General features: G+C 41.4%; 2 protein-coding genes across 2 annotated transcripts; one reads left to right on the top strand and one right to left on the bottom strand.

Annotated features, from left to right (window-relative positions):
• Window positions 1-49: 49 nt before the first annotated feature.
• fut11 (fucosyltransferase 11 (alpha (1,3) fucosyltransferase)) lies at window positions 50-7856 on the bottom strand. The gene is made up of 5 exons (XM_061835050.1): window positions 7484-7856; window positions 5499-5837; window positions 3291-3671; window positions 1416-2038; window positions 50-426 (listed from the first exon to the last, which is right to left on the bottom strand). Exons 2-5 carry the CDS (start codon window positions 5835-5837, stop codon window positions 276-278), a joined length of 1494 nt encoding a protein of 497 aa, XP_061691034.1. The 5' UTR covers window positions 7484-7856; the 3' UTR covers window positions 50-275.
• A 71-nt stretch (window positions 7857-7927) lies between these two features.
• On the top strand, window positions 7928-12871 carry rab9b (RAB9B, member RAS oncogene family). Its single transcript, XM_061835589.1, has 2 exons — window positions 7928-8034; window positions 9195-12871. The coding sequence occupies exons 1-2, from the start codon at window positions 7948-7950 to the stop codon at window positions 9849-9851; spliced, it is 744 nt and encodes a 247-aa protein (XP_061691573.1). The 5' UTR covers window positions 7928-7947; the 3' UTR covers window positions 9852-12871.
• The last annotated feature ends 826 nt before the right edge of the window (window positions 12872-13697 follow it).

Here is a 13697-nt window from a genome sequence, read left to right as displayed (position 1 = left end):
ACATTGAATTATTTGAGTTTGGCTTCACTCCAGTGCAAAAATGTCGTCCCCCCCCCACACCCCAAAATGACAAGTTAATGGTCAGCGCCTTACTTGACTTCACTGAACTTGAAGTATGTGTCTTGAAAAAAAATATCCAAATCAATTTAACAGCAGTTTTGTGTGCAGGTGCAAATAAGGCGGGTGCTTCATTCCCTCGTAAGAGTCTGCATTCCGTGGAGCACATCTGGATTCCTGGATGTCTTCCATCCTCCTCAGCCTGTTTAAGGCCTCAGTCAATGTTTGCCTCTGGCTCGCCTCACGGCGATTCTTTGGATGTGCTTCCACAGCAGTGCAGGATCCGACTCGTTTGTCCTTATCAGAGACTCCAGCCCCTCCGCTTGGTCCAGACTCTGCCAATAATCTTGAGGCCACATTTGCAACCATCTGTGGACAGACGCGTCAACGTCAGACCCATCGCAGAGGATGTTTTAATTAAGCGGCGGTATAACAGATTAGGCTATTAACTGATGAAGACTGTTGGGTGGATTAATCATCTTGTAGCCAACTCCACTGCTTGGCTGCAACAAGCACAGGCGCTCTTGATTCAATCTTAAGTACTTTGCTGTGATAATACGAAAGACAAGTGATGTTTTTAATACAGGTGCTATCATCAGGGATCCAAGGATTTTTAAAGGACATTATGGCGTCCAGTAGCATGAAAGATACAGATTTTTCAGGTGACAGCAACAGACTATTCCCCATCCACTTATTTAAAAGCACTATTTGACATTGTGGGCTGGAAGAATGATTTGTGGCAAGTGCGTCATGCCTTTCTCGGCTGAAAAACCACTGGCTTCTGGTATTCAAAAATTATAAAAGTAAAAAGCACAGATCCAGCTCCTGCTCTGAAATAAGAGCACAAAAGTGGAGATTTTTGAATATATTAAATCACAAAAGTAGAAATCATTTCTTATCAATTATACCTGACTCGCGAGCAAACTGATGAGCCAAAAAAAAGTGCTAAATTAGCTTAAAGAAAAAAAAACTCATTATAAATAAAACTTCAGGTTTCAGCAGGGATATCCAGATCGTACATTTCTCCCCCCACTGCAGTCCAAACCAAGCTTTAACATAGTATGTAGGATTCTTCTACTTGAGCACCTTTGAATTCTTACGTAGTAAGCTCAACATTTACATTATTATTTCGAAGCACGTGCCTGTTTTAATCATAAGTCAATGCACCGGCACAGTCACTGGGCGAGTGCCGGACTCCGCTCATCGACCAGCACCGCTATTGATTTTCAGGGCATTGAATCGATCACAAGCAAACCGTTCCGGTTGTCTTGGGCGACATTGCTCCTTTGAGCTGAGCCAGCTTCCTCAGTTCATGCAGCAAGTGAGGAAAGATCTAGCTGAGTTTCCGACTGACTCACCCGTCATCTGCAGGCAGGTCTTGGACTTCTCCGTAGCCCGGGCTGGGCAAAGGGCATCCCATGTGAGCGTTGGTGGCCATCTTCGGTTTTGGAGGCGCGTTTAGCTGAGGAGCTCTTCTATTGGCTCGCTCTGCAGCCAGCCGTGCATTCTCCCGGTCACACACATAACACTCAAATCCATTCAAGTAGTTGGGTTTGCTCATGTCGTTGACCCCCCATTCGCGGGTCTCAAGAGCCTCCAGCAAACGAGTGTTAGTGACACTGTGGATGTTTTTGAAAGCCAAATATTTAGCATATTCATCATCATTGTCATCTAGAAATTTGAGGAAGTTGGCAAGAGCTTTAGGTGAGAGGAAGTCATCGATTATGATGACAGAGTGGTTGTTGGGCATCCAGTCTGCCACCACAGGAGAGCCCCGGTACACGGGAACACAACCCTGGCGGAGGGGCCGCCAGAGCTTCTCAGTCATGTAGTCTTGGCAGCGGCCGTTCTCCAGCGCCAGGTGGAACTTGTAGCGGCCGACAAATCTCATGAAGGAGGCCTCCTCGCCTGTGGCTGTGGCCGTGTCTTCTAGATGGGCAGGCAGAGCTTTGTTGTTCAGACATTTGCCATAAGAATCCACCTGAGGAGGAGAAACAATGCAGTGAACTGCCTCATATCTGCGTTTCGCTTTACGTAAATTCATATGTTAGCAGCCATTTTTGGGTGCCCAAGAACTATGTTAAAGTGACTTAAAGAGCGTCATTTGGCATCACAGATGATTGCAGATAATCACAGAGTCCCTATCTCCCACCAATGGAGGGGCAGTCACTGTAGTTTTAACAAACATTTCTGGCTTTATGTGGAAAAAATTTTTACACAAGTAATGAACTAATATATATAAAAAAATACAATACAAATTCAAGAATATATATATATATATTAATACTCAATCCATGATGTTGAAACTACGTATTTACATTCAAACGAAATTGAAAATACACTAATAAATCAAAACATTTTTTATATTGCAAAACTACCGTAATTCCCAGCCTACTGAGCGCACCTGGTTATAAGCCTCACCCAGTACATTTGTAAAGGAAAAACCATTTGGTACATACATACGCCGCAGCTGTGTAAAACCCACAACTGCCCACATTGAAACATGAGATATTTACAAAGAAAGATGGTACATAGGTAGCGCCGCTGTGCTAACAGGGTCGGTTAAAAAAAAAAAAAAAAAAAAAGATCATACCGGTAAAAATCACTGAGACACGGCAGTAACACGCTAGCACAGCGCTAAGAGGGCTAGACCGGTAAAAGTCACTTCCTTGGCACATATCTCCAACCAGTCTCACTCTTACCTTTTCTGCTAGAGTGCCCCCTTGCAGCCGTTAGAAAAAAAATGCACAAATTAGCAGCATTACTGCATAATCCGCAGGGTTGAAAGCATGTAAAAAAAGGCGCGGTTTATAGGGCGGAAATTACGGTAATTGAAAGGCTATCAAAAGGAAATTATCAAGTGAATAAGAAAGATAATGCCTCGATGACACTACAGGATTTTAGCGCCGATATTGGCCCAATAAGCTATTGCAGCTGATTTTCAAGATGAAGCCTGACATATTTTATCAGGAAAGACCAAACTTCTTGTAGTGTGACACAATCCACAAACAACGATTTGGTGCGACGATAGCCACACGACACCAAATTAAAAAGTCTAGCATGTTTAATTTATTTGGGTTATCTTCCGTGTACTACGACATATCAACAACTCTTCGACATCCCCCCTTGATGTCAACCGATGGGATTGCGTATTGTGACCGGTGCATCGCCTCCCATCCTTTGCACACCGTTGTCCACATTTATTCACCACAAACATATGACGCGTGCGTTACCTCAATGTACTTCATGAGTTCTCTGACGTATCTGTCTCTATCAGAGGGCACGTCACAGTGAGATTGCATGTAGATTACGGGGGCCAAGCCCTCCCGCCTCAACCGGTTCTTCTCCTTCAGCGACACCATTGTAGGCTCCAGCAGGTAGCTCAGAGATGGCAACCACTGCAGGGTCAAAGGGTAGTCGGACTCTCGGCGAAAAGTGGCGGTGTAGTTGAACAGCCTGATGCCCGGCCCGTGAGAGAGGAGATAGTTATTCATGGGGGACTCTTCGTGGAAAAGACCCCATGTCTGGTGGTGGAGACGAGGGAGGGGTGCTTCGTAGGCGCGGAAGTCCGTTCCATAGAAGATGATGGATGCTGTCCTTTTGTATAGCTGGACCTTACAATCATTCAAATCGAAAGATTACTGATTGAACTACATTGCCGACAGAAAAGACCAATAAATTCTAGCTGATAACACAGTATGATGACTAATGAAAAGTATTATTTTCGAATATTACTTTCCATTACGTCATAGGAAATCAATGGCTGAGAAGCTTTTAATTTTAGTTTTTGGACAAGAGAGGCCAGCTGGTTAGCACTTCTGCCTCACAGCTCTGAGGTTGCGGGTGCAAATCTCAACTCTGGGCTTCCCGTGTGAAGTTTCCATGCTCTCGCCATGCTTAACATCCAGTAGTGTTAGTGTATAATGTGTGTGAAGGGTTAATTTTCTACATATACTTTAGGTGCCCTGCAATCGGCTGGTGACTATTCCAGCTCCACCTCTCGCCCATAACCAGCTGTTACAGGCTCCACTCCACGTTTAAGCATTCTAGAAAATTGACAGATCTACGAGAACATCAGCATGTAGGCTCCCTCTAATGCTACACGAATGAATCACTGCCCAAATACATTTGAGTTGTATTTAAAGGAGGATTTTGTCAAAAGTAATAGGAATGGGAGGACACATTAAAAGTTAGTAGGTGAGGGTTCAGTGTTTCTTTTAATACCAAAATTATCCACAGATTTCACCTAGAAACATCTCTAAATTGGAAACTATTATCGAAATTCTTCTCTCACCCAGACATTCCAATGACCACGGCTGGAAAATTGACAGCCAATCAGTGTTTTCCATGCCTGCAGTGCTTCCTGTTCTGACCCCGTTGCTCGTGGATACGGTTTCGCCGAACAGAGAACGTCCACTATCTGGCATTTTGTGGCCCATTTTTGCGAAAAATAATTACAAACAAACAAAACAAATATAATTATATTAATTAATAATAATAACATGAACCCACGAGAGGTTAAGGAACGACAAATTTGGGTGCCTTTTCTCATTGTTGTTACAGTTTGGGGCACAACACGTCAGCATCTTGGCCTCGCTAGAAAGAATGGTCTGGAATGCTAAGCCCCAGTGATATCACGGGGCGGGGTCGAGGACGTTTGTTTTGGGTCTGGCTGTGAAAGCTGCCACATATCCAGATTGTGCGTGGATTTCAAAAATGTTCTTTATTTTCTTTTTTTTTCAATTAATGTCCAAATGTAATAGGATGACTTCAGATTGGAGGGTTTATTGTACATGGAAATTTTGGACAAAGTCTTCCTTTAACTGTCTAGTCCATTTGCATTTGACATTGAACAATGTTTTTTTTTTTTTAAACGTTGATTTATGTAAGATTTTTATGTTATTTGCAATCTTTGTCTTTTTACAGCGCATCATCTTTTTCTATGTATTTTCCATGCATCCTCCTCTCTAACACCCACTGCCCTCATGTCTTCCCTCACAACATCCATCAACCTTCTCTTTGGTCTTCCTCTCGCTCTTTTGCCTGGCAGCTCCATCCACAGCACCCTTCTATCAAAATACTCACTCTCTCGCCTCTGGACATGTCCAAATCATCTAAGTTTGCTTTTTCTAACTAAAACATCTAACTTGGGCTTTCCTTCTCATGAGCTCATTTCGAATCCTATCAAACATGCTGACTCCTAGCGAGAACCTCAACATCTTTATTTCTGCCACCTCCAGTTCTGCTTCCTGTTTACTCTTCAGTCCCTCCATCTCTAATCTGTACATCATCACCACTATTATATAAACTTTGCCCTTTATCCTAGGAGAGACTCTTTTATGTTGCAAAATGTAAGAAATTCCAAAGCGTTCACATTCTTATTTCTTCTCACTCTACTTGGTGTAGGAAATGTGAGAGCCACTGTTACAAAATTGTAGTACCTTGCGGTTACTGGTGGCCAGGCAGGACGAGGTGGCACAGTCAATTCGTTCAGTATCTCCAGGAAAATGTGGGAATAATCCTGCGCTCCACCACAGGATAATAGGCAGCTCCTTATTGCTACGCTGGTCTTGGTTGCCAGGCCCACGGTATGAACTCAATGGGGATAGCTCCATGTCACCAAGAGCACTTTGGGGCTTAAAGGGTCCTCGGTCTAATGTATCATATGACACCATGACGCGCTGTTCATCAGGGAAGGACGCAAAGGAAATCCACACCCAGCACAGGACACCAAACAGACCCAAACACAAACAGGACATCAGCCTGCCTTTCCCACCCATCTGAAAGAACAAAATGCAACATTTACAATAAGCAAATTATCATCAGGAACAAAACATTTTACTTGCTATGATTTATTCACTCTGACAATGGTTTTACTAGCTGGACTGTCAAACAGAATGAATCATTACATAAAAGGGCGCTCAAAATAGTTGCCAGAATTTCACATCATGATACTCATATACAGTACCGTACTATTGTGTTTTGGCAGTTTTAAAGATTTTAATTATACCTGTACCATGGCCCAAACTTTTTTGCCCCAAAGTCTACTTTTGAAGCAGCCAACCTCCTGCGATCTACTTACCATGACCACCGTGAAAAAAGCAAGAGACATAAATAGGACTCCAACTTGTCGGCTTGCGAGAATGTGCCTATATGTGCACATGCGCAGTGACACGTCAGAAAAGACCAGGATTGGTCAAAAGTCATTCAACGTACTAGGCACACCTGAATCAAGCGGGGAGATGGATGAAAGGCTGACGACTTCGATTTTTGTCATGCGATCGACCAAAATTGCCTTCACGATTGACACATTGATCACCCTTCTGTACTATGTACAAAACTCTCCCCAGACTAACGTCACCAACATTAACAGAATATGTGAGCTTAAAGCCAACTACAGGCAGAATCACCAGAGCTACAAGTAGAAAGGACTGTGAGGTTCCCTATAGTTGTTCCTCCTTTGCACAGTCAGTCTTCTCTAGGGATGGGCATTGTTTGAATTTGAGCGATTCTGGTTCCAAACAATTCTTTGTTCTGATTCATTTAGGGGTGTGGGTCAAAAACATTCACATGGTTTGGAAAAAAAGCATCTCCAAATTATGAACATGCATTTTCTTGACAGCCTGGAGCATCAATTAAAACCACAATTTGACATCGTGTTCCTTATAACCAATATAAATATCAAAACTGAAATAAAAAGCAATGTGTGTGGAACTAACCAAAATGACCTAATATTTGATTATTGCTTCAGCGAAAAGTTCACTATTGCATTGTTAAAGTCGTTATTTGCGACTTTTATCGCTTCAAAGGGTTTATGTGCAAGTATTAACTTGATTTTCTGTTTTAAATGTAACTTTTTATTTTGAAAGGCAGGCACTGGAATGCAGCATTTTGGTATGAAAAATAACTTAAAAGATAATATATAATGTATGCATGAATGAGTGTCACAGTATATTGATCTGGATTTTGATAATTCCCCATGTCTTGGTCATCTCCAAGCAGCAGGAGAGGATCAACACACGTGGTCTTTAATGGAAATTACATTTTAAGTCATTTACAAACGATTACAAGAAATTTATGCACTTTTGAAAATACTGTAAGTACATTCCCAATTGGACTGTATAGTTAGGCACGTTTGACCCCGTTTTAATGTGAAAAGTGTGGCTTATTTAACACATTTCTGTATTTGTTGAGATACCTTGTCTATGTTTTCAGTCACTGACTACAATTTTAAACTAGCTGTACGTTAACTTCGGCACGTTCATACGAGTACTGTATTGGAAATGTGCACCGTCTCTTGGATTAAAAAGTCATCTCGTGACACTTGTTGAATGTGATTAGGAAAATGTTTAAAATGTTTGCTTTTGAGCTATAGTCATACGCCTTCAGAGCATTTAACTGAGCAAAACAAACAAGTTCTTCTTACCTTCGTTACCTTTGTATACTCATAGAAGTTCCGACCTCACGTCTCCAAAAGTGGAATTTAATACACTGCTAAATTACTATTATGGCTGATTCGTGTTGACAAGATGCTATTTGGTCGACTCAATGTAGCTGGATGTACCGAATCAAAAAATAATAATAATAACTTCTTCTACGCTTGTGCAGCTTCTCTTCGTCAGTAGCTTTGTCGCCCCGTGCAGTTTAACAGTGGTAACTGCTCAGCATACGAGGTTTAGAAATGCGTACATTCATTTTTCAATCATGCACTTTATCTGCCGTGACAACTGAAAAAAACAATTTTACGAAAGCGTATTGCTGCCATACCAAAATCCGACACTCTTTGCAGGAGTAATGGTTTGCCCTGGCCAACCCGAGTCAATCTGAAAAGTAACCTGGCAGACTTTGAGACCCAGCTGTTTCTGGGTGGCGCCTCCCTGCGCCTAGCCAATGGGCGTGCGCTTACGTCACTTCAAGCAATATCAGTCCGATATAGGGGAGTGGGACAATAACATATTATTAACCATCAAGTACCGGGTAAGTGCTTGTATTAAATGATTCACAATTGAAATATAGTATAACACTACATAACTTGTTCGTATGCAGGTTTTAAGGCGTGTTCAAACTCTTTGAATGCTATTACGCTTACAACTAGCATGATCAGCATGGAATGTCAACAAGCCCGACCGCAGTAGCCGGTTAGCTTGCCAACTTAATAAAAAAAAAAAGAAAAATCGCAATACGTCAGATTTTTTTTTCAACTCTGTTGTTTTGTGCGCTCATAAAAACATTTCTTCGCGTTATGGACTCGGTAAGAAGATAATAGCTATTTGGTTCATGCAAGCTGGTACATGTTTGCGCATGTGCAGTGGGGCTTTAAAGAGTCGAAACTGTGGTGGAGTGCTAAAATAAAACTTCAGTTTATTTTTCTCTTTGGTTAATATAACGAAATGGGTCACTGATAGGTAGATACATTCAAAAAATTCCAGTTTCTAGAACATTATTAAATACAGGAACATGAGACAAAGCTTTAATTCATTGCATTCGTGTTTTACCATGAATTTCACCAGACACACCAAGTTGCCTTAACAAGATTCCAAAATGTATTTTTAAGTGAGAAAATTAATGTGTGATAATATTTAATATTGTTTTGGTGTGCATTTATGTATGTTTGCATTTTTTTTTTGTGGTGGTGGTGTGTGTATTACTGTTTAAGAAGACATTTTTTTTTTTTTGTGGTTACCGCTATACAAAAACTATGGATCCTATAATGCTATGCTTTTGCTGTAGCCCATGTTTTTCATGTGCGTTACCCTCCAAAAACTGTAGCACAAAGTCATATTCCGCAAAAGACCATTAATTTTAGTATAGTTTGAGCCAGAAATGACTCTTCCACGTGTTAAAAACACATTCTAAACGCAAGTATGTAATATAAAGGTAATAAGAGGGATTTATCTTGGCTTTACTTTTTACATCACAGAAACATGGCATTTGAACAGGTGTGTGTAGACAAATCCTGCTGTATTTTTGGGGAAACGGCCGTCATACACATTCCCCTTGTGTTGCTTGGCACCCGTGAACCACTTTGTAATGGGCATTCCCAAAACCCACAGGACTGCTATTTTCAGTTTTCAAGCTTTCTTCAAATCTATATTTTGATTACAGTAAATATTTTTGACATTGTGTCTCCTTTAAAGGATGAGCAGTTTCTGTTGTCCGCGACCCAGCGAGGAGGACTGAGCATAATGAGCGGGAAGAGCCTCTTGCTGAAGGTGATCCTGCTAGGGGATGGCGGAGTGGGCAAGTCCTCCTTGATGAACCGCTTCGTCACCGACCGTTTCGACTCACAGTCGTTCCACACCATCGGAGTTGAGTTCCTCAACAGGGATCTTGAAGTCGAAGGACGTCTTGTCACCCTTCAAATCTGGGACACGGCTGGCCAGGAGCGTTTCAAGTCCTTACGCACACCCTTCTACCGAGGCGCCGACTGCTGCCTGCTTACGTTTGCCGTGGATGACCTGCAGAGCTTTCAGAACCTTGGTAGCTGGAAGAAGGAGTTCATGTATTACTCTGACGTGAAAGATCCTGAGCGGTTCCCCTTTGTGGTGCTGGGCAACAAGGTGGACATGGAGCAGAGGGAAGTCGGGGAGGACGAAGCGCGGGCCTGGTGCGAGGAGAACGGCTGCTGTCCTTACTTTGAGACCAGCGCTAAGGATGATACGAATGTTACAGCCGCGTTCGAAGCAGCTGTCAAGGAGGTTTTGGCTGCTGAGGATCATATTGACCACTCGGTACTAAGTGGGACTATAGATCTGCACGGCAACCGCAAAATAGCTCATCGGTCCTGCTGCTGACGGGACAGGTTTGAAACCTTTCTGCCGATGGTTGCATTTGAGAGCCAGTGAGTTGTTGTTTATGGTACACGGAGAGCAGGCACATGTTGCTCTATGATTCTTTGGATAAGATACAGCTGAGGCCGTGTTCTTTATTGATGCTGATAAGATGTAATCTGAGGAGAGCAGTGTCAAGGGTGCTGCCGTTATAAAAGGGTTTTTGCCCCAACCAAGATACAGCCGTGCTGAAACACGCTTCCTGTGCTCTGTCTGCTTCCAGTAATGTTGCACATTGCACGCTCATCCTCATACCGAACTTTGCATCCATTGTCTCGTGCAGATTTGCATCCAAATTACTTCCAGAACGGTTTACAAGTAGGATTTACGGAGTCGAACTGAACCTATTCTGTGATGCTGGTTGACTTCCACGTCGGTCCAATTTCAATGAAGGTTTCAAGTGACTTTTAAACATTTTAAACTAAGATCAAAAAGATGTTATGTTTTGGAACCATTTGTCCATTTTCTCTCCCGGTTGTCTTCTTTAGGGTTGTGCATTGGGTTGCCACTATTACTATAGCCGCTTATCTTTGGACACATAAAATGGACACAAGTTTTTGCAGACTTGATAATTAGCCATTGTTTCAGTGAGGTGGTGAGATTGAGGTATAAGTCTCAACATTATTGTTTCCATATATGTAACTGAAATTTTGCTGCAGACCTCAGCAAGAATCATGAAAGTTAAGGCACGTGGTTTCTTTTATGGGCCACATTAAATGATGTGACGGGCCGGATCTGGCCCCTGGGCCTTGAGTTTCACACCAATCCTTTAAATGCTCAGCTGATATAAGATTTGGTTTTATCTCGTATTGCACGGTAACAGTTTTGCTGTACTTTCAAGCAATTTTTTTCCCATAGAATTTGGATCTCAACCAAAATTTCATCACATTTGGGGCACGGTGAATCAGCTGGTAGAGTGTTGGCCTCACAGTTCTGAGGTCCAGAGTTTGATCCCAGCCCCGCCTGTGTGGAGTTTGCATGTTCTCCTTGTGCCTAGGTGGGTTTTCTGCAGGCACTCCGGTTTCCACCCACATCCTAAAAACATGCAATATTAATTGGACACTCTAAATTGCCCCGAGGTGTGATTGTGGCTGTTTGTCTCGATGTGCCCTGCAACTGGCTGGTAACCAGTTCAGGGTGTACCCCGCCTCCTGCCCGTTGACAACTGGGATAGGCTCCAGCACTCCTGCCCTTGTAAGGATAAGCGGCTAAGGTAATGGATGGATAAACCGACAGCATCTACAGTATCTAACCAGGCATGAACGCGATCATCACTTATACAGTGTAGGTACGAAGCAGCGATTGCCGCAGATCTAATATGTAATATTGTTTTTATTGTCATAAATAAAAAGGGAATTGTGAGCTTTATTCCCCCGCCGTCCCCCGCAGCTCTGTTTTTACAACCAACCTAAACTGGAGCAACAATTGTTCTTTCATTTCTGGTGATTCCCGTACTGTATTTGGCCGGTGTTTTTGAATTTCACTGCCTTTTCTACTGTTTTTAAACTGCTGTTTATTTCTCTCCGAGACTCCCCTCCATTCCGCCGCGTGCCCTTGATTCGTTTTACCGACACTGCGTCATATCTGTATCAGGGACGAATGGGTTTGTTTCTCTGATGTGAAGAGGTTATGGATATTGCACTGAAGAGATGTTTTACTAATCAGGGCATGCTTTTGCTTCTACCTTCTTAATTGTGTGACAAGATTTAACAGTCAGTCTTTAAGATGTGGACTCACTACTACACTCATTCCTAAGGTCTTCTTTGTTTCAGCGATCGCGTCCTTTACACACGTAGACCTCAGTTCAATGGGAGCACAAAGATAAAACGTTGCACAGCGCCTCTTAACTTCATCCATACATTTAACGATTAAAAAAAAACTGTACTGCATTTACTTACCTAGTGATAAATGGTACTTTACTTTCATTTCAATGTGTCTTCAGTACGCGACTCTACATTTGGTACAACTTTTGAAAATATTTGTGGTTTTTAATTCTCACCAATGTTTTGATTGCTGCTTAAATTATTGTATTGTACATGTTGATTTAATATCATTTCCATGGAATTGTAGCACCATGTTTTCATGTCTTATGCTGCCAGCTTTGTTTCCTGCTTATAATTTTAGTGTTAATCAACAGTTGTGTGTATGTACGTGTATGGCTGCACTTGCATTAATACTGTATGTGGACTATCAAGGTCTTTCTGATTTTTATTTAATGAACCACAGTTGATTTGAAGATGAAATGTGACTGAAGTGTTGACTTCAATTCAAGAGCTTTTTAACCACAAAAAAAAAAAAAAAAAATGTCACAGTCATTGTCCAAATGGTTCTGGACCTCACTGTAAGTGGGTGTGTATGATCAAGCGTCACTGTGAAACTAAACCCAAGCTATTCATGTACTGCCCTGTTTTTTTAATTATTATATTGTTTATAAGCAGGCTTTTAATAAGTAGATTTAAAGATTAATTGTCGGTCAGAGTGTGTACCTGTGTGATGTCTTGAGTGTGAATTGAGCTGGGCATTGTAAGGCCACCTCATTGATGTTCTTTACCTCAAGAGAATCCTTTTGCCCTTCCTGGCAGGGTTTCATTTCAATGATCAGTGTTCCTTGTCTTGCTAAAAATGATGTAGGCTAAAAATGTTTACCTGAAATCTATCATAGCCAAATGTCTGTTATTCATTAGCAGATCACATGATGATCACATGTCATGTCAGTGTACACGTTTTAATATTTATGAATGTAAAACCTGATTTGGGTGTTCCCCATTAATAGGTGAAAGAAATGATCAGGGGGCACCTATTTCTTAATTGCCAAAATGACCGAACACCCATTTTGTTCAAAACAACTGAATTTGGTTCAAATTTTGCGAAAATTGGAATGTCCAATTTGTTTTTTTCACAATCGTGTTTCTTCCCACGCTAAACTTTTTGCACTACGTTTGATAAAACTGGTTGTTCATTGCTTGAATGTCAAATAAACCAAATCTATGAAACCAATTTAGTGTTTTTGTGCATGGAACGGTGGGTGCTTCTATCTTGCCTTGTGGATCTTTGAAATAGTTGAGTTTTATATTCTAAGTATTTCTCTGTAAACATTTGTGGAAATGCAAATGCCAAAATGACATAATGATGGTGTTTCAGAGTGAAATAATTCATTGTATTACAAATTAGCAGTAGGTATTTGCCTTATATTTCCTTTGTTACAAGTACTGTAACTATATAAATAGGGATTGGTATTTGACAAAATGTAATTTCTAATTATAACAGGATCAAAGACTTCATTCATTGCATTACAATTGTTTGAAAAAGTGTTAGCTGATTTTTTTTCAGTTTCCCCATCATCAAACAACAGTAAATACTAGAGAAACTAATAAACAAAAGCTACAAATCATGTGAAGCTATTGACAAAGATGAAAGAAAGTAATCAAGGTCTATCTGTGTGTAAATGAATAAAATGCTATTTCTAGAGCTTTGGGACTCCAGCGAACCACAATGAGAGCCATTATCCACAAATGACAAATCCATATAACAGTGCTGCAATTGGCTGGCAACCAGTTCAGACTGTACCCTGGCTCCTGCCCGATGACAGCTGGGATAGGCTAGTGAGGATAAGCGACTGAGAAAATGGATGAATGGAAGGAAAGAACAGTGATGATCCTTTCCAGTAGTGGCCAGGCAACAGAAATTACCCCAAGCATTCAGCAACGACTATTTCTCTTTCCGTTTTGTCTTGGACCAATGTTTACATTTGTTTGATGATGGGAAACATTTAAGTGTGACACAAGCAAGACAATAAGAAATCAGGAGTGG

This window comes from Syngnathoides biaculeatus, chromosome 11 (genome assembly GCF_019802595.1).
Source record: "Syngnathoides biaculeatus isolate LvHL_M chromosome 11, ASM1980259v1, whole genome shotgun sequence".
NCBI classification, from domain to species: domain Eukaryota; kingdom Metazoa; phylum Chordata; class Actinopteri; order Syngnathiformes; family Syngnathidae; genus Syngnathoides; species Syngnathoides biaculeatus.
This window is presented reverse-complemented; position numbering and strand designations above follow the sequence as displayed.

Bases quoted from the DNA above. Each gene is read 5' to 3' on its own strand.
- fut11 (XM_061835050.1), bottom strand. From the start codon at position 5,837: ATGGGTGGGAAAGGCAGGCTGATGTCCTGTTTGTGTTTGGGTCTGTTT. The intron at 3,672-5,498 runs GTACTACAATTT...AATGATTGTAAG, and splicing joins TGGCCACCAGTAACCGCAAG to GTCCAGCTATACAAAAGGAC. The intron at 427-1,415 runs GTGAGTCAGTCG...GTCTGTCCACAG, and splicing joins GACCTGCCTGCAGATGACGG to ATGGTTGCAAATGTGGCCTC.
- rab9b (XM_061835589.1), top strand. From the start codon at position 7,948: ATGGGCGTGCGCTTACGTCACTTCAAGCAATATCAGTCCGATATAGGG. The intron at 8,035-9,194 runs GTAAGTGCTTGT...TCTCCTTTAAAG, and splicing joins TATTAACCATCAAGTACCGG to GATGAGCAGTTTCTGTTGTC.